This window comes from Microcaecilia unicolor, chromosome 6 (assembly GCF_901765095.1).
Source record: "Microcaecilia unicolor chromosome 6, aMicUni1.1, whole genome shotgun sequence".
Taxonomy (NCBI): domain Eukaryota; kingdom Metazoa; phylum Chordata; class Amphibia; order Gymnophiona; family Siphonopidae; genus Microcaecilia; species Microcaecilia unicolor.
This window is the reverse complement of record NC_044036.1, coordinates 318,212,315-318,233,602: the sequence shown is the minus strand read 5'-3', so window position 1 is coordinate 318,233,602 and position 21,288 is coordinate 318,212,315. Positions and strand designations below refer to the sequence as shown.

General features: G+C 43.8%; 1 protein-coding gene across 1 annotated transcript in view; it reads left to right on the top strand.

Annotated features, from left to right (window-relative positions):
* Window positions 1-21,288, top strand: part of LOC115472559 (5-hydroxytryptamine receptor 3A-like) — a 51,406-nt gene that overhangs the window by 4,950 nt on the left and 25,168 nt on the right. The window contains exons 2-4 of the mRNA XM_030206856.1: window positions 12,233-12,404; window positions 14,384-14,564; window positions 17,719-17,736. Of these exons, the coding sequence (XP_030062716.1) occupies window positions 12,233-12,404; window positions 14,384-14,564; window positions 17,719-17,736 (371 nt within the window). The remainder of the gene's footprint in view (window positions 1-12,232; window positions 12,405-14,383; window positions 14,565-17,718; window positions 17,737-21,288) is intronic.

Sequence of the window (21,288 nt, the reverse complement as noted above, 5' to 3'; positions counted from 1 at the left end):
TCTCAAAGCAAGTCAGAGAGAAATGAAACAAATTTCTTGGCAAAGAACAGAGGAAGGCGGAGCTATGGGAAAACTCCACCCAAGGGCAAGCTGATTTGCTACTCATGTGGAAAGGAGGGACATGTATCTAAATGGTGTAAGGAAACACAAAACACTCCCTCTAGCTCACCTAAGCCAATGGAACTAAAGAATTTTCAAACCAGGAAATGTATGAAGGACAAAGATAAACACAAGGGCTTTCTAATGACAGAAAAATCTTTGACTATGGTAAATAATAATTCAAATGAAAGTACTTGGATTTTGGATTCAGGGAGCACATGCCATTTAACCAATTGTAAAGATTTCTTTCAGGAAATGTGTCCAGAGGAAGGTATTCTTAAAACTGCAAACGCAGGGACTGCTAAGATCCAAGCAAAAGGTATTGGATTCTTAAAATGCAAAGTGTCTAATGAAGTTAAAGAAATTCCTGTAAGTGATGTCTTGTATATTCCCCAAGCAGTTTGCAATATGCTTAGTGTATCTACATTAGATAAGAAGGGATTTGTGATTCATTTTGAAAATAGTAAGTGCACAATCTCTAAAAATGATGAAGTGTATGCTGAAGCTTTTATGCATAATGATGTTTATAAGCTGAACATTTCAGGTGAAGCCTCACATATGGCGCAAGTAAGGAAGAATGCTGGTAAAATGGAGAAATGCATAGACTGTGTTACTCAAAAAGGTGTGAGACCCTCATTTCCTGCATACACAGGAAATAGGAGTAATAAAGTGCTGGACTTAATACACAGTGACTTATGTGGACCGTTTAATATCCCATCATTGGGAAATAACAGATTTGTGCTAATATTCTTGGATGATTTCTCTAGATATTGTGTGGCCTATTTGCTGAAAGAAAAAAGTCAAGTCACAGACATGCTGAAGAAATACGTAGCCATGGTGAGAAATAAATTTGAAAGAAAACCAAAGGTTCTTCAGACCGACAATGGTGGTGAGTTCACTTCACAAAGCATGCGCACATTTCTAGAACAAGAAGGCATTCAACATATCACAACAGTAGCTTATACACCAGAGCAAAATTCTGTTGCAGAGAGAAAATTTAGGTCACTTGTGGAAATGACCAGGTGTATGCTGTCAGATAGCAATCTCCCTAAAAGACTATGGGGGGAAGCCATTCTCACAGCAGTGTACCTACAAAACAGAATGCCAACTAAAGGCGCTGAGCGCACACCACATGAGACATGGCATGGTAGGAAGCCAAACCTGTCACACATAAGAACATTTGGAAGTACAGCATATGCTCATGTACCAAAGCAAAGAAGGCATAAGCTGGATTCCACAACAGAAAGGGGCATTTTAGTTGGCTATGCTCCAGGACACAAAGGATATAGAATTTTGAATCTGAAAACTGGCATTGTTGGCATAAGACATGTTACATATTTTGATGAAAACAAAAGGGTTGATAAAGGCTGGATTATCCCAGATGAGCCTTATCATCCAGAATATGAAACTAGAACCATAATAGACATGCCAGTGTATATAAATGCCATACCAAGGCAGATGTCTGAAAGCAACTCACCTGTATCTAATGAGGAACAGGCAGAGGAAGCAGACACAGAAAGGATCATTGAAGAAGACAGTACAGTTGGAGAAGGGGAATCAATTGGAGAAGAACTCTCAGATATAGAGGATGCAGAAAGGTCAGACCAACCTGTTGTCAGACGCTCATCCAGGGAAAACAAAGGTGTTCCACCCCCAAGACTGTCTTACCTAACAAAGTCAGCAGAAGCTCAAGAGCCCTTAACATGGGATGAGATTGAGAAAATGCCAGCAGAAGAAGCTGCTGAATGGCATAAAGCTGCACAAGAAGAAATTGATGCATTGGATAAAAATAATACTTGGATTCTTACAAAATTACCTCCTGGCAAGAAAGCTATAGGATGCAAATGGGTATTCAAGTTAAAAAGGAATGCACAAGGAAAAGTGGAAAGGTATAAAGCCAGATTAGTGGCAAAGGGATATCTTCAAAAATATGGAGAAGATTTTGATGAAGTGTTTGCACCTGTAGTGAAACACACGACAATCAGAACACTTCTGAGCATTGCAGTCTCAAAAGGCATGCAAGTCAACCACATTGATGTGAAAACAGCATTTCTTCACGGAGATATAACTGAAGACTTGTACATGGAACAGCCAACAGGTTTCATAAATACAAAACAAAGACAGCTAGTGTGTAAATTAACAAAGGTCTTTATGGATTAAAGCAAAGTGAAAAATGTTGGAATGAAAAATTGCATGAAATATTGACAAATTTAGGATTTAAGCAAGGTGAAGCAGATAAATGCTTGTACACTAGGTGCACAAATGGACAATATGCATACATTTTAGCTTTTGTTGATGATCTGCTCATTGCAAGCAAAAGTGAGCAAGAGTACAAGGACATTGTAAAGTGTTTAAACCAGAATGTTGAGATAAAAGAACTTGGTAATGTGTCATACTATCTTGGGATAGAAATTGAGAAACAAAATGATGGTTCTTATCTTCTAAGCCAGAAGCAGAAAATAAATGAGCTTATTGAAAGTTTAGGTATGCAAGATGCCCAAGTTGTAAGCACTCCCATGATCACTGATTTTCTGAAGGATGAAACAGTAAGAGAACCTTTACCAGATAACATCCAATATAGATCAGCCATAGGTAAGCTTTTATATCTAGCTACCACATACAGGGCTGATATAGCAAATGCAATAGGAATTTTGAGCAGAAGGGTCAGCTCACCTACCAAATCAGATTGGACTGCAGTTAAAAGGATGGTAAGGTATTTAAAGGGTACCATTGATTGTAAATTAAAGATTTCAGCCAATAGTAATCCAAAACTAATATGTTACTGTGATTCAGATTGGGCAGGGGATCATTCTGATTATAAATCCACAAGTGGATATGTGTTTATGTATGGAAATGTACAAATTTCATGGGCCAGTCATAAACAAAGTATTGTGAGTCTGTCTTCTACAGAAGCTGAATATGTGGCCGTATCGGAAGCGTGCAGAGAACTGATGTGGATTGAAAAACTTTTGCTGGATTTCGGAATAGCTGAACAGAGACCAATCCAGATAATGGAAGATAATCAGAGCTGCATCCGACTGTCACAGAATGACAAGGTTCAGTCACGCACCAAGCACATCGCAACGAAATACCACAACGTGCGAGAGTTGGCGAAAGAAGGGGTCATCAGTCTACACTATTGTCACACCAGTGAGATGACAGCTGACATCATGACCAAACCGTTACCCAGAGAACATTTTGTGAATCTGCGTATAAAGCTTGGACTTTGTATGAATAAATAATTGCATGACAGTTATGCATGAGAAGGGGTTTGTTGGAATGTAATTGTATTTTACATGCATTGCCTGTCACCTATTATTTCTCTGTGATTACTCTGTGACCTCTGATGTGAATTACTTAGAGAGGTCACACAGCTATGCAACTTCCTGTTGGGGGTTAGATGCAGCACATGGAGCACATGGAGCTCATGATCTCTCCTAACCTGAGAGGATCTATGGTGGTGTGAGCATCCATTACCATCTAAGCACATGGAAGGAGCTGATAATACAAATGTATAGTAATATGTATATATAAGCCTGTCTGATTATAATCTAACTGCAAACTGTGAGTAAACAGATGTTTTGTTACTTCAACTTTAAAGTGACTCAGCAGTGAATTATTCAGGGGTGAATGAGAGAGAGATGAAGAAAGAAATTAACATTTCTAAAGCTGAAGCTGTGTGTACTAAAATCTGCTAATTATTTACTACAAATAATCCAACAATGCTGATCCTTTATAACTGTATCACGGAGAGAGTGGTGCATACTTGGAATGCCATACCGCGGGAGGCGGTGGAGATGAAAACGGTAACGGAATTCAAAAATGCGTGGGATAAACATAAAGGAATCCTGTTCAGAAGGAATGGATCCTCAGAAGCTTAGCAGAGATTAGGTGGCAGCACCAGTGGTTGGGAGGCGGGGCTAGTACTGGGCAGACTTCTACGGTCTGTGCCCTGAAAATGGTAGATACAAATCAAGGTCAGGTATACATATAAAGTAGCACATATGAGTTTAGCTTGTTGGGCAGACTGGATGGACCGTACAGGTCTTTTTCTGCCATCACCTACTATGTTACTCACGTTACTATGTTTCCTCTAAGTCAAATAACTGAAGGCAGGATATAGTAGATATAGGGGGGCATAATCGAACGCGAACGCCCATCTCCATGGGCGTCTATGTCCGAAAACGGGTACGTGAAGAAGCAGGACAGACCGTATTTTCGAAAAAAAATGGGCGTCCATCTTTTGTTTCGAAAATACGGTTTGGACGTACCAAATGCCATGGATTTGGTCCTTTCTGAGCTGGGCGGGTTTTTTTTTTTTTTTTTTTTTGCGATAATGGAAAATAAAAACATCCAGCTCAGAAAAGTCCTAATCCAAGCCATTTGGTCGTGGGAGGGACAAATGTACAACACTGCCATAGCTCTTAGGGGTGAAGGGGGCAACTACATGTGGGTACAGTGGGTTTCAGAGGCCAACCATTTACCACCACAAGTGTTACGGGTGGGGGGGGGTGGGCCTGGGTCTGCCTGCCTGAAGTGCACTGCAGTACCCACTAAAAGTGCTCCAAGGACAGGGCTTGTTGCTGCTGTATAATCTTGGCACACCAGTTGACACCTGAAGACTAATCTCGCTGAAAACGTCCTTTATTTGAATAAGCACGTTTACTCACAGTTAACTGCAAATCAGAGGTTGTGCCCCACTGGCAACGAGTCTCTCAGTAGGTCCGAGCTGGCAGAATGGTGTACAATGCCCTCTTTCAGCAACATTCAAGGTAAGAACTAAGTGCTATAACGTGGCTAACACATGAACAGGATCTAAAACTAGCTTAGAAAATGGCCACTACCTCATGGACTACCGGAAACAAAACAGGGCACACTCTGACCCAGTAAGCAGAGGGAAAAGCACCATGGGAGTAGAGCCTACCAACTACCAACATCGTGAGCATTTAACACAAGCTAGTGGAATCTCGGAGCCCAATACCCTACACCCACCACAATGCATTGCTGATGTGACTCTACAGTGCCCTTATCAGAAAAGGTGTCACACTCACCCGAGACCCACATCAGGACCAGGGAAAGGCTGTCAAAGGATAGAACACATTCTGCTGTCATGGAGGTGGGTACGGAATTTGAGGCTGGCAAAAAAAGTTTGTAAAGTGGGGTTCTTTTTGGTGGGAGGGGGTTAGTGGTCACTGGGGGAGTCAGGGCAGGTGATCCCCGATTCCCTCCAGTGGTCATCTGGTCAGATGGGGCACTTTTTTGGGACTTGTTCGTGAAAAAAAGGGTCCAAAAAAGTGACCCAAAATCGTGGTAAAAACGCCTTTTTTTTTTTTTTTCAATTATCAGCTAAAGACTCCCATCTCTCCTCGGCCGATAACCATGCCCCAGTCCCGCCTTCGCCACACCTCCGACACGCCCCCGTCAACTTTATTCGTTCCTGCGACGGAGTGCAGTTGAAGACGCCCAAAATCGGCTTTCGATTATACCGATTTGGGCACCCGCGAGAGAAAGACGTCCATCTTCCGATTTAGGTCGGAATATGGGTGTTTTTCTCTTTCGATTATAAGGTGGATAGTGGAATTAGAAAAGGTGCAGAGAAGGGCGATGAAAATGATAAATGGGATGGGACGACTTCCCTATGAGGAAAGACTAAAGCGGCTACGGCTCTTCAGCTTGGAGGAAACACGGCTGAGAGGAGATATGATAGAGGTCTATAAAATAATGAGTGGAGTGGAAAGGGTAGACATGAAGCGTCTGTTTACCCTTTCCAAAAATACTAGGACTAGGGGGCATTCGATGAAGCTACAAAGTAGTAAATTTAAAACAAATCAGAGAAAATGTTTCTTCATTCAACGTGTAATTAAACTCTGGAATTCGTTGCCAGAGAATGTGGTAAAGGCGGTTAGCTTAGTGGGGTTTAAATAAGGTTTGGACGGCTTCCTAAAGGAAAAGTGCATAGACATTATTAAAATGGAACAGGGGAAACTCCACTGCTTATTTCTGGGATAAGCAGCATAAAATGTTTTGTGCTTTTTGGGATCTTGCCAGGTATTTGTGACCTGGATTGGCCACTGTTAGAAACTGGATGCTGGGCTTGATGGACCTTTGGTCTGTCCCAGTATGGCAATACTTATGTACTTAGGATCCCTTTTCCCCTTTTGAATGATCAGAAAAGGTCCCCTCTGTCTGAGCCTTATTGACTTCCTCCCTTGAGGCATTTTAACATACAAACCGACTTTTCCCCTTTTAGCACTTTTCCATTCCACAGGAAATTCTGTCACCGTCACCCCTTTCCTCATCAGGGCACTCTTCTGACCACTTCCCCATCCCCACCAGAACATTTTAACCCCTTTCCCACTCTCCTGACCACTTCCCCATCCTCGTCAGAACATTTTAACCCCTTTCCCACTCACCTACTTCCCCATCCCCGTCAGAACATTTTAACCCCTTTCCCACTGTCCTGACCACTTCCCCATCCCTGTCAGAATATTTTAGCCCCTTACCCACTCTCCTGACCACTTCCCCCATCCCTGTCAGAACATTTTAACCCTTTCCCACTCTCCTGACCACTTCCCCATCCCCGTCAGAACATTTTATCCCTTACCCACTCTCCTGACCACTTCCCCATCCCCGTCAGAACATTTTAACCCCTTTCCCACTCTCCTGACCACTTCCCCCATCCCCGTCAGAACATTTTAACCCCTTTCCCACTCTCCTGACCACTTCCCCCATCCCCGTCAGAACATTTTAACCCCTTTCCCACTCTCCTGACCACTTCCCCCATCCCCGTCAGAACATTTTAACCCCTTTCCCACTCTCCTGACCACTTCCCCCATTCCCGTCAGAACATTTTAACCCCTTATCCACTCTCCTGACCACTTCCCCATCAGAACATTTTAACCCCTTTCCCACTCACTTGACCACTTCCCCTTCCCCATCAGAACATGTTAACCCCTTTCCCACTCTCCTGACCACTTCCCCATCCCCATCAGAACATTTTAACCCCTTTCCCACTTGCCTGCATTACTCGTTGTGCTGTTGCTGTTACTGCTGAAACCCTACATGCAAAGCTCCCCTTTCCTATACGCCTCCCAAACCAGTGAAAGCAAAGGGTCCCCTCAGCACCTACACACCCTTCTTAAGCATCTAGGGGTTTAATTCAGACAGAACAGATCCACTCACTCCTATCTCACTTCTTCTGGCTTTCAAAATGACACAGGCCAATCTAAGGGCCCTGTTTACTAAGGTACGTTAGCATTTTTAACACGCCTGCAATTAGCATGTGCACTATGTAGGCACCTATAAGGATATTGTAGGCATGTACACGGTTAACGTGCGTACATGATTAATGCACCTTAAAGACACTAACGTGCCTATAACGCGGCTTAGTAAACAGGGCCCTAAGATTGGTGCTATTTTTCTATATAGAGTGAATATGGGTCATATAAATGAGTGGTGCTGAATAAAGTTTGTTGCATCTTACTTCTGGCTGCCAAGAATTTTTGGTCCACCCTTACTGTTTGGATTGTGTCTTGGGTTATACGTAAGGGGTTTTGGGTTTCGTTTTTGTGTGTGTATAGCTGGTGCCATGTTGAAAAAAAAACAACAAAAGGGGGCAGAAGAGATCTGCAGTCTTGCAGGGTTTAGCAGCAAAAGCACCTTGTCTGGTTTAATATGGAGAGCTGACAAACCAAATACTGAGCTGTTTAACTCTTGGTTCTAGAAACACAAAGAGTAAACAATGTACCATTACAGCCAAAGAGCAGTTGCTGTTTCAGATTACTCCATCTTCTGCCTCTTGGAGAGGAATCTTAGAAATCCCTTCGGTTTAGGTGTTCCGTTTGTATCTTTTTTGATTTTCTCAGATTTTCATTTATTTAAAATTGTGCTGGCTTTTAAATTCCTTGTTTTATTTAAACACTTTTTTTTTCTCTTGTTAGTTTATACTGATATAACTAGAGGGAAACTTCTGCTGGAATTTAAACCTTAGGGGTCCTTTTACTCAGTGGCGTAGCTAGGGGGGCGCCAGGGGAGCACCCGCTCCCCCAAATGGAGTTCTGCTGGTGCCGGCGCCTATTTTTTTCATTGTACAACACTGAAAATGTGCGCCGGCGGAAGTCCACTCTCGCTCCCCCTGCGCTGTCAACCTGGCTGAACCTAGCTAAGCTGCTTTTACTAACTGGGAAAATGGACTACAGCAGGGTACAGTCTGGCGTCCCTCTGTAGTGTTGGCATCTGTGCACAGTTCCCACATTTTTTAGCACTGGGGGGCGTGTTTTGGGGTGGAGCATAGGCATGCCCAGCACTAATTGGTTAGCATAGCTACACTGCCGTGTGCCTACCAATTAGTGCATGGTTAGGTGTCGGTAGGGTTCACGTGCTAATGACCACATGCTAATTGGGAAGTTAGCATGTGGCCATTAATTAAGGAAATGAAAACTCAGACATTTTCTGTCTGCACTAAAGGTGGTCTCAGCACACAGGGAAACCCACATGCTAGTCGTAGAGCAGACCAGGATTCCACCAACCCTACCTCAACTAAAACCCACCCCATTTAAATTTTTTCTTTTATACCTTTTCTTAAATTTGAGATAGGCAGGTTTTCCTTTCCTGTTAGAATTCTTATTACACACACCTATGCATTATTACGCTTTGCTCTCTGTTTACTGAATTATATGTTTTTATTATATTTTCATGTAATGCTTTGAGTAATTTATTGATTGTAAACCATTTATAACACTCATAACTGCTGTCTTTATCAAGAAGTTAAATGGGTAAAATAAATGATAGATAGATAGATAGATAGATAGATAGATAGATAGATAGATAGATAGATAGAGATGGAAGTGATGCAGATAGGGAAAAAATAATCCTAATCTTGGGTACATAATATTGGATTCCATAGTAAGAGTCACTACAATGGAAAAAGACCTTGGAGTCCCTGTGAATAGTATATTGAGATCTTCAGTCCAGTGTGCAGCAGTGGTCAAAAAAAGCAAACAGAATGGCAGAAATCCCCGACCGACCAAGTTCCAGTCCCCCTCCCTCTGAATTTTACTAGTCATCTAAGTTACCTCGTCGGGGACACATGCAAAGGCAGTCTGAAGCGCCGTTCGCCTTCAATGCTGATGCCAAACCCCGAGGTAAGATTTTAAAAATTACAGCCGGCACTTAGGAAGGCGAGGGGCTGCCGGAGGACAGGTCGTGCTTGCACTCGGAGGGCAGAGAGAGGGAGGGAGGGAGGGAGGCGCGGGGGCATGGAAGTCAGAGGAGAGGGGGGCGTGGAACTCGGAGGGAGGGGGTGTTCTGTCCTCCAGCAGCCTTGCCCTAGTTCGTAATGTGATCCTAAAACGTGTTTAATGCCTTTACTGTTATTCTCATTTCCTAGGACTTTCATGGTTGCAGTCTCACTGCAAAGTTACATGAGCAGTGCATTATGTGTAATGTAGTTTGTAGGTAAATGCAGCCACACTTGCCTATTTGTATAATAACTGTTACCATTAGTTTGGGTCTCTGCCTAGACCTCCGCTCTTTCTTAGCCAAGCTTGGCCCCTTTTGTCTAACTGCTGTCATTTCCTGATCATTCTTACTAACTCTGTCCTGAGAGGTCAGCTAGGCATGACTTCCCTCCAATCGAGGGCCATCCTCTCGGTCCACCCTTGCCACCCTACGGCAGGCTCTGTCCCGATTGGTCTTTAACTCCTCCTCCCTGGGCTTGTGAGCCTTCCTGACCCCCTGCCTCTCTGGCCACGAGGCATTTTTACCATCATGGCCCAGACAGCTTGTCCTGCTGAAACTCCCTGCAACAAACCTGGGTTTTTACCTTCAAAATATCTCCCCCTTAAAGAGATATCACACATTCCAGTCACCCAGCTTTGAACCACTCCTATCTACTCAACTATTTCTCACCTGCAATAAGCTACCTCTCTTTAGATCTCACCTCCAACCACTGAAACAGCTCCCAGAACTGTGGAGTCTCTGTGCCCTGGGGCAGAACATCTGACTTTGAGTAAATTATCTGTGATTTATTCAATAAAGAGACTTCATAAAAATAATAGAGACTCTAGGTGTGACTGTGTGCCAAGGTTATACTGCAAGATAATGAAGCCTCAAGTTAACAAGCCTCAAGAGTCTTGACAGGGGGGCATCCTGCAACTCGAAGGGGAGGGGGACCTGGAACTTGGAGGGAGGATGGGGGGAAGGAGGGGGTACTCACCTCCGCTGGCTGGTGCTGTCTTCCCTTCCCATTGGTCCACCATCTGAAATCATCGCCAGGATGGACCAATGGGAAGTGTGTTACAAACCCAGGCATCCAGACGGAGGTGCAAATTATTATATAGGATGAGGAATGACTGTGGCTCTCTTTCCTATGAAAGATATGTCCACCCCAAACCAAACAAAAAATACTGTGGATCTACTGTTTAGGAGCTGCAGGGTACTTGCAAGACTGCGGTTAGAGGTCACAACAGCCATTTTGAGATTGGAGCCAACATGGGCAGGAATAACCGGGGATTGCTTCTGCTCCAACTGCACCACTAGACCACCAATTGTAAGGTAGGCTCAGGGGTCCAGGAGAAGAGCTGCTTCTGTTTGGGGGAGGGAGGGAATAAGGGAGCGAAACAGATGAGGGGCAGCCGGTTTCAGTTGAAACCATGCAACAAATTTTGATCACGGGTTAAGTTTCCGCCAAAACTGAAAAAAGTGGTTTAAGTAGTCCTCAATTTTTATCACCTCATTTTCTCCAAAATCCAATTACATTTCATTTGTACATTCTTTAATTACCATTGGATGCTTCAGAGATCATGAGGGAATCCTTGTAGAATTGTACACTACATTGGATGATCGTGTGCTGTTGACTGTGACTTGCCCAAACAAAAGATGTCCAACACAGTGATTGTCAAGGAGTTAAACAAGTATCTTACCAACACAAGGAGACTCAAGACTAGTTCCAATAGTAACATACATTAATGCAGATAAACAAAAGACAAGACTGCATCTGAAGTTGCTGAACCGGAGCCACTGTCTTTGCAGAAAGGAATTTGTCCTTCAACCCAGCACCTTCAGCCTGAAGGAACTGGGAGATCAGTGGCTGGTGAGTATTGTGTGACACTGGTAAAAAGACAAAACAGCTTCAAGGATTGGCAGCAAGTTAGGAGCAGGCTGGTTGCAGGGTTTAAGGCATTTAAAAAATAGAGACCTTCTCCTAGTACACAGTGGGAGGGGGGGATTGCTTACCCAGCAGGCATGAAGCCAATAGGAAAGGCTCATGAGACAGCGGGAGCAGGGATCATATGTACAAAAAGGAGTCAATGACAGCAGAACTAAATTACAGGACGTATGACGAACTGTTAGTTGAATTAGAATATTTAAAAAAGGGGGGGGGGGGGACAGAAAGTGTTCTGAGGCAGGAGCAGAGCTGAATTTATGTATAAGCTAACCAAGCTACAGCTTAGAGTCTCATATTACAAGCTGCCTCACACTTCACTGTCATGAGAAACTATTAAAGCTAAAATTTAATTCCTACTTAATCAAAGGCAGGCCCTTAAGGGCCACGATATGCATAAATTCAGCCCTGGGCAGGGATATGGGTGGGCCTGAGGGTAAATGAGATTGGAATTGGAAATATTTAAAAAAATTATATTCTGCTCTTCCTTCAGTTCTAGGCAGAGTACAAATTTACATATATAATAAATAAAAATAAAACACAATAAAGTGAAGAAAATAATACAATATCACATGAAAGTATTGCCTCCACAAGCTAGTACAAAATATGTATCAAGTTAGTCCAATAAAAAGGTATCTTCTTGTTTTCTTTTCTTTGTTTTATTTCTACTTATTAACTTTAAAGTGGATTAACATGTCTACCACATAATTTTAACCACATGTATAATAACAAAAAAACCACACACACACACAATATAAAAATAAAAACATGGTACAGTCAATATGCACCAAAAACAGCTATTTTGCTATCTAAAACAACCTATGCTGGCAAGTGCCTCATTATATAAAATTGCCATGATACTAAACCGTTCCCCTTTCACTTCTCTAGGTTGAAAAGTTACAAACTGCAACCTTCTACATCTGGCTACTAATGGTAAGAATCTTTGTTTTCAGTAATATTTTCTCTTAGGTGAACAAGAAATTGAGCTTTCTTTTTCACAAACATCAATAAACAAACGTTTTATCTTCCAGCATTGGAAAAATGAATTTTTGTCTTGGAATCCTCAGGACTTCTGTAATATCACCTATATTACACTGCCAGTGAACTTATTCTGGGTCCCAGACATCTTCTTTGTAGAACAGTAAGATTCTATTGGATTTATCTTTGCAGGAAGCTGAAGTCTTTTTTTTTCTTTATTTTTATGAAACTTAAAATTATTAAAACAAGTGAGAAATGATGTAGGGGTGGGGCAAAACTATGATTGAAAGACTAAGGGGCCCTCTTAATAAATCATTAGGGCCGGATTCTATATGAGGTGTCTTAAATGTAGGCATGTTGGAATAATATGAGTAGCACTATTCTATATAAACCGTGTCTACAGTAAGATGTAGTTTGTAGAATAGCACATAGGCTGGGGGAACATACATACATTTAGGAGCAGCCATTTATGCTTCTGAAAACCTGGTGTAAATACCCACACCTAAAAGTACGCGTGTTCCCCCAAATTCTATTAACAACGTGCATGTGATTGATGCCCCTGATACGCCTACACTCCTCCCCTTTTAAGCTATGTGCATTGGAATTTAAGCACACCTCTTTTTAGACTACGCCTAAAAAGCAGTACACGTAAATTCCAGTTATTGCCAATTAGTGATGATAAATTGGCTGTTATTGGCCAATTATCATGACTAATTGGCTCATTACTCAATTGAACAGCACATGTAAATTGGCCACACACACAATTTTGAATGTGTGCTACTTGCCGCACCTTATATAGAATCTGGAGGTTAAATGTGTGGTTTACTGTGTGGTTACAGCTAGCACACAACTATTTTGGGGGCTTTGCAGTATTTTTACAGTTACCTTGGAGTAAACTGCATATTAAGGGGGGGGGGGGGGTCCTTTTACTGAAGCTTTGTGCACACTAATGGAATTAACATAAATGCTAAGAAGCTCATAGATATACAATGGGCTTCTTAGCATATACCATGCACTAGTTCTGTTAGTGCACCTGACGCTTTAGTGGAGGAGTGGCCTAGTGGTTAGAGCACCGGTCTTGCAATCCAGAGGTGGTCTGTTCAAATCCCACTACTGCTCCTTGTGATCTTGGGCAAGAAACTTAACCCTCCCTTGGCTCATCTGCAAACTTTGATTGTGAGCTCTCCAGGGAAAATACTCACTGTAACTCACCTTGAGCTACCACTGGGGAAAAAAAAGGTGCTAGCAAAAATTAGTGCACCAAGGAAATAGGGCAATTTCCAGTATTTCTTTTTCAGGTTGTGCACCAATGTTCACCTAAAAAAAATTGATGGGGGAGCCCCTGCCATGTCTTATTAAACAAGGGTTAAGGGCAATCAGAATGTGCTAACTGGATAGCACATCCATGCCCATTCTCCACCTTTAGCACACACAAACAGGTTACTTACCAGAAAACACTTTAACACACTTTAACACACGTTGCGGTAAACAATAAGTGCATGTTAGGGCTTAACGCCCTTTAGTAGACCTATCCATGTTTTTTTTTGTGTTAGGGAGTGTGTCATAGGCAGAGAGTGGGCACTGAAGGCATTTAGTAATTAGCACACTACACTGACGAATTGCTAATTAATGTGTCATTAGAGTGGGACCACTTACCACCTCCATGCTAAGGTCACACTAAGTATCATGTGCTAATGGACATTTTACTCAGGACCTGTAGAGGACATAATGGGTATGCCCTTCTGTCCCACCCCCCCCCAAAGTAGTTGCCGTTTTAAGGGCCTCTTTTAGTAAACACACTAACGATTCCTGTTCAGCAAATGAGAGGAAGCCCATAGGAACTGAATGAGCTTCCTCTCATTTCCCACGCAGGAACCGCTGGTGCGGCTTTGTAAAAGAGGCCCCCTAAATTTGCAGTTACTATGCAGTAAACTCCTGCGTTAAGCTGCGGTAACTGCACATTTGACTGCACTTTAGTAAAAGAGCCTCTTACACCCATGCTGCAAATTAAAATCCTCATGAAAGCTCACTCAGAATTATTGGTGGATTTATTCTGGAAACAAGTAAGATTGCCTTATATGTATTGCTGCAGAATCACTTATATCCGAGTCTTCATTTTATTAACATTTTTGCTTTATTTAGGGTTGGTGAGGATAAAGCACCTCAGATGCCTTATATTAAGCTTATGCATAATGGTACCATGGCTATAGGTGGCCCCCATCAAATAATCTCAACTTGCAACCTAGATGTCAATAAGTTTCCATTTGACACACAGTCATGTGAATTATCCATTTCACTCTGGCTACATTCAGGTATTTTGATGGTATTTTAAAGCCTTTACATCCCTAATGAATTGTTTTTCTTTTCTTATTACTGACAATGTATATCTGTGTTATTGAAACCAGGGCGGGATCTGGCACTTTGTGGATCCTACCGTCCAATCTCCTTGATAAATTTAGATGTTAAAATCTTGTCTAAGGTATTGGCGGATAGGTTGGTCCAGGTACTCCCAAAATTGATACGTACAGATCAATCAGGGTTTGTATCTCGTAGGCAAGTGGCAGATAATATGTGCCGTACACTACATGTTCTGTGGGAAGCCCAACAGAGGGAAGTTCCAGTGGCCCTTTTGAGCACAGACGCCAAAAAAGCATTTGACAGGGTGAAGTGGCCCTACCTGTGGGAAATGCTGCAATGTATGGGAATGGGACCTGGTCTCCTGGGTTCGCAGAAGCGGTTGTATTAATGGGGGTTACTCTTCAGCCTTCCCGATCGAGAAGGGCACTCGGCAAGGGTGCCCATTGTCCCCACTGCTCTTTGCTCTCTTCATTGAACTTCTGACTCAGAGGATTAGGTTGATGAAGGATATAAAGGGAGTCTGAATTGGTGATACAGAACATAAATTGTGGAGGAGTGGAAGAGTGGCCTAGTGGTTAGAGCAGCAGTCTTGAAATCCATAGGTGGCCAGTTCAAATCCCACTGCTGCTCCTTGTGATCTTGGGCAAGTCACTTAACCCTCCATTGCCTCACGTACAAACTTAGATTGTGAGCCCTCCTAGGACAGAGAAATATCCAGAGTACCTGGAATTAACACAAGAAAGATATAGTAGAATTGGAAAAGGTGCAGCGAAGGGCGACTAAAATGATAGCGGGGATGGGACGACTTCCCTATGAAGAAAGACTAAGGAGGCTAGGGCTATTCAGCTTTGAGAAGAGACGGCTGAGGGGAGACATGATAGAGGTATATAAAATAATGAGTGGAGTGGAATAGGTGGATATGAAGCGTCTGTTCACGCTTTCCAAAAATACTAGGACTAGGGGGCATGCGATGAAACTACAGTGTAGTAAATTTAAAACAAATCGGAGAAAATTTTTCTTCACCCAACGTGTAATTAAACTCTGGAATTTGTTGCCGGAGAATGTGGTGAAGGCGGTTAGCTTAGCAGAGTTTAAAAAGGGGTTGGACGGTTTCCTAAAGGACAAGTCCATAAACCGCTACTAAACGGACTTGGAAAAATCCAAAATTCCAGGAATAACATGTATAGAATGTTTGTACATTTGGGAAGCTTGCCAGGTGCCCTTGGCCTGGATTGGCCGCTGTCGTGTACAGGATGCTGGGCTCGATGGACCCTTGGTCTTTTCCCAGTATGGCATTACTTATGTACTTATGTACCAAATAAATGAATAAGAACATAAAAATTACCATACTGGGTGAGACTGAAGGTCTATCAAACCCAGCATCCTGTCTCCAACAGTGGCCAATCCAAGTAACAGTACCTGGCAGTTCCCAAAAAATAGCTGAATATTCACTGGAGCCTAGCTCCCTCTCCTTGAACTCAGCACTCTTACTCCCTCCATCCAAGGATTTCTTCACTCTTGACTCTCCCCTGCTCTACATCAACCCATGTTCACATTTTTGCCCCTCATTCTCATGAGGTTCTAGCATCTGCCACTATCATGGGAGATAGTGAAGACCCTTCTACCCTATGCTCTTTGCACTGCACACAGCATCCCCTAGTGGCCAGAGCCAACAATAGTTACTACTACTACTACTACTATTTAGCATTTCTATAGCGCTACAAGGCATACGCAGCGCTGCACAAACATAGAAGAAAGACAGTCCCTGCTCAAAGAGCTTACAATCTAATAGACAAAAAATAAATAAAGTAAGCAAATCAAATCAATTAATGTGAACGGGAAGGAAGAGAGGAGGGTAGGTGGAGGCGAGTGGTTACGAGTCAAAAGCAATGTTAAAGAGGTGGGCTTTCAGTCTAGATTTAAAGGTGGCCAAGGAAGGGGCAAGACGTAGGGGCTCAGGAAGTTTATTCCAGGCGTAGGGTGCAGCGAGACAGAAGGCGCGAAGTCTGGAGTTGGCAGTAGTGGAGAAGGGAACAGATAAGAAGGATTTATCCATGGAGCGGAGTGCACGGGAAGGGGTGTAGGGAAGGACGAGTGTGGAGAGATACTGGGGAGCAGCAGAGTTAGTACATTTATAGGTTAGTAGAAGAAGTTTGAACAGGATGCGAAAACGGATAGGGAGCCAGTGAAGGGTCTTGAGGAGAGGGGTAATGAGTAAAGCGACCCTGGCAGAAGATGAGATGGGCAGCAGAGTTTTGAACCGACTGGAGAGGGGAGAGGTGACTAAGTGGGAGGCCAGCAAGAAGCAGATTGCAGTAGTCTAGACGAGAGGTGACAAGGGTGTGGATGAGGGTTTTGGTAGAGTGCTCGGAAAGAAAGGGGCAGATTGTACGGATGTTGTAAAGAAAGAAACGACAGGTCTTGGCGGTCTGCTGGATATGAGCAGAGAAGGAGAGAGAAGAGTCAAAGATGACCCCAAGGTTTCGAGCTGAGGAGATAAGGAGAATGAGAGAGCCATCAACAGAAATAGAAAACGGGGGGAGCGGGGAGGTGGGTTTGGGGGGGAAAATGAGAAGCTCGGTTTTGGTCATATTTAATTTCAGGTGGCGTTGAGACATCCAGGCAGCAATGTCAGACAAGCACGCTGAAACTTTGGTTTGGATGCAAGGTGAGATATCAGGGGTAGAAAGGTAGATTTGGGAATCATCAGCATAGAGATGGTAGGAAAAGCCATGGGATGAGATTAATGAACCAAGGGAAGAAGTGTAGATAGAAAAGAGGAGGGGACCAAGAACAGAACCCTGAGGTACGCCGACAGGCAGAGAGATAGAAGTAGAAGAGGAGCCACCAGAGTGAACACTAAAGGTGCGGAGGGAGAGGTAGGAAGAGAACCAGGAAAGGACAGAGCCCTGGAATCCAAGTGAGGACAGGGTATCGAGAAGTATGCTGTGATCGACAGTGTCAAAAGCAGTGGAAAGATCAAGAAGAATGAGGATGGAATATTGACCTCTGGATTTAGCCAGTAATAGGTCATTGGAGACTTTAGTAAGCGCAGTTTCGGTTGAGTGGAGAGGGCGAAAACCAGATTGTAATGGGTCAAGAATAGCATGTGAGGAGAGAAAATCAAGGCAGCGGCGGTGAACAGCACGCTCAAGTAATTTGGAGAGAAAAGGAAGAGGGAGATGGGTCGGTAATTAGAGGGACAAGTAGGGTCAAGTGAAGGCTTCTTAAGGAGAGGTGTGACCACAGCATGTTTAAAGGCAGCAGGGACAGTCGCAGTGGAAAGTGAGAGGTTGAGAATGTGACAGATAAAAGGAATAAGAGTAGGAGAGATGGCATTAAGAAGGTGGGTGGGAATGGGATCAGAGGAACAGGTGGTACATTTTGAGGAAGAAAGGAGAAGTGTAGTTTCCTCAATAGTAACTTCAGGAAAGGAGGAAAGGGAATGAGGGGAAGGAGAGAGAGGGGAACGGACTAGTGGAGGGAGAGGTGGTGAGGTAGAGAAAGCAAGGTTTATCTTTTGAACCTTGTTGTGAAAGAATTCAGCAAGGGTCTGAGGAGATAATGAAGGGGGAGTTGGGGGAGGGGCACCTTGAGGAGAGAGTTCAATGTGGTGAAGAGAAGTCGAGGATTAGAGCCAAGAGAGTTGGTCAGTTGGATATAATAATCCTGTTTGGCACGTAAAAGAGCAGATTGGAAGGAGGTCAGCATGAACTTAAAGTGTAAGAAATCAGCAAGGGCCCGAGATTTCCGCCAGAGGCGTTCGGCGGAGCGGGTACAGGAACGTAGGTAGCAGATATTAGAAGTCAGCCAAGGTTGGGGTTTTGTACGCCTTACAGGGCGGGTCATCAAAGGTGCAAGAGTGTCTAAGGCAGAGGATAGAGTATTGTTGTAAGAAGAAACAGCCTCGTTGACAGACGTGGATGGTGCCACAGTAGAGAGGAGGTTTGAAACATGGGAGGATAGAGATGAAGGGTCAATATCGTGAAGATTCCTAGATAAATTAGATAGGATAGGACGGGACTGGGAGGGAGGAGATTTAAGTGTGAAAGTTATAAGATGGTGATCAGAGGAGGGATGATCAGAGGCAAGGAAACTAGAAGGTGAACAGTTGGAGGAGAAGATGAGATCAAGACAGTGACCATTTTGATGAGTGGGGGAGGTGGAGCATAGTTGGAGATTAAAGGACGACGTTAAAGCGAGTAACTTGGAAATATAAGAGTTGGAAGGATCATTAGCAGGAATATTAAAGTCACCAAGGATGAGAGAGGGGGAGGAAGGATCATGGAAGAAGGCAAGCCAGGCATCAAAGTCACTGAGAAAGGATGAAAGGGACTTATCAGGGGGACGATAAATGACCGCTATTTGAAGAGGCAGAGGAGAGAAAAGGCGGATAGAGTGGACTTCAAAGGAGGAAAAACAGTGAGATTGAGGTGGAAGAAGGGGTTGAAATCTGGAGGAGGGAGAGAGAAGTAGTCCAACACCGCCCCCACGGCCAGCAGGGCGAGGAGTATGTGAAAATATATAACCGCCATGGCACAGGGCTGCGACTGAAGCAGAGTCATCAGGGCAGAGCCAGGTTTCTGTTATGGCGAGCAGATGGAGGTGACGCGAGATAAAGAGGTCCTGGATATAGGGGAGTTTGTTACAGATAGAGTGGGCATTCCATAGGGCGCAAGAGAAGGGCAGAGAAGAGGAGGGGAGTAGAGGAATAGAGATGAGGTTAGAGAGGTCACGGTGAGATCTGTAGAGTTTGGATAATAGTTGGTGAGGAGGGCCAGGATTGGGATTGATGTCACCAGCTGAGAGTAAGAGAAGGAGTAAAAGAGAGCGGAGGAGAGTAGGAGAGGTGTGGCCACAAAGGCGTCGAAGGCGAGAGGTATTTAGGTGGAATGGGGAAGGCAAAATGGAGGGAAGAAAGAGACGGAGATTAAAAGCCAAGAGGGAGGAAGAGGGTAGGAGAGAAGGTGAGGTGATGAAGTCAATGGATGGGAAGTGAGTTCCTGTAGCAGGGAGAGGTAGGGGGTGAGGGAAAAGATTAGGAAGGGACAGAGCTAGGAAGAGAATGTGAATAGGGGCCATAAACGATTAAGGTACTTTAGCAACTGGAAAAAGATTAGATACAAAGACTCCCATCATCCACAATAACCATACCTATTATATTTATCTAGTATTACTGGGGGAAATGCTGTACAACTGAGCAATGCAGAATTTGTATACAATTCCCTTAATATTGACCCCACCCCAAACTCTCACAGTGAGCTCCTCACCTCCACAGGTACAGTTTAAATTCAGTAGGTCAGAGCCAGCATAGCAGAGAAGAAGAATGGGGGCAGACATATAGCTGCTCTCCTATATATGCAAGACATACAAACAGAACAAATAAAGGATTAGGGAGTTACGTTTATTGCAGGAATGATTAAAACAACATAGGTGCTGCCGATCCAAGATGACGCCTAGTGTGGATGTGTGAGAAGCAGCTCCTGCCTCGCTATAAGCTTCTGTTGAACGGGAGTGCTCTCAGACCCAAAATGGGGAAGAGGAAAGGGAAGCCCAGTGTGCCTACCTCCACAGGCCGGCTGAACCCTCCTGCCGCTCGACAGCTGACTTTGGAGGAGTCGGGCATGCAACCGCCGGGAGTTCGAGCCGACGCTTTGAGGGGTCCACAAGATACATTGGACCTTAGTGCAGAGGGGGTTACCTTGAGTCCCCCTCCGATGACAATGCCTCCAAGACCTGGAGGAGAAACGATGGCAACGGTGAGACAGCTAGCTGAGAAGCCCAGAAGCGGAGTCCCAGCGGCTGTGTGTGGAGACCCCGTTGCGATGCTGTCACCAGTGGGAATAGCATACCAGACAGGTTTGGCGTTACAAACTCCCCTGCCTGTGGAAAGACTGAGCGAACCCTCCATGAAGATTGGAGAAATTGTAAAACCATCTGTTGTCTCCAGGGTCTAAACACAACTTTACAACAAATAGCTGGTTTGCTACGAGCAGGGCCAGTCCTAGGGTTTCTGGTGCCCTCCTGCAGCCTATTAGTTGGCGCCCCTACCCATCCAGGGGTGGGATCACTATGGCGCCGCCCCTACAGTGGTCACACCCCTTTTACCAACCATGGCATCATTGAAAATATTACACCAGTATAGAAGAAAAATAACTTGTGGGGGGGGGGGGGGGGTTCATTATAAATAATTTCTGTAAGCTGTTACAGCTCCATTATACTTAAAATGACACAAACCAAATTAGCATACAGACCAGGAATTATGAGAACAGACAGTCTTGCCAACTCTGTAGAACAATGTGTTAGCAAAATCTCAGAATCTAACAAAGCGATCCCTATTCAGACACTTGGCCTTGCAGTCACACATGCAGAACAGAGATAGCCCCTCTTCAAAAATTAACCTGAAATCCTAAGAAGTTAGACTCTGCATGCAGCACAATACCAGAAAAATAGAAAGAAACACATTGCTATACATTGCAAAATAAGATAGTAGATGTTGCAGATGTAAATTCTCAAAGTGGACATATTCCAAACACTAAAATGAAAATAAAATGATTTTTTTTCTACCTTTGTTGTCTGGTGATTGTTTTTCTGATCATGCTGTCTATTTTCTCCATCCATGTGTAGGTTTTCTCCCTTTTCCCTCATCTCATCTCCTTCCTCTCTCTTCCCTCCCCTCCATCCATGTC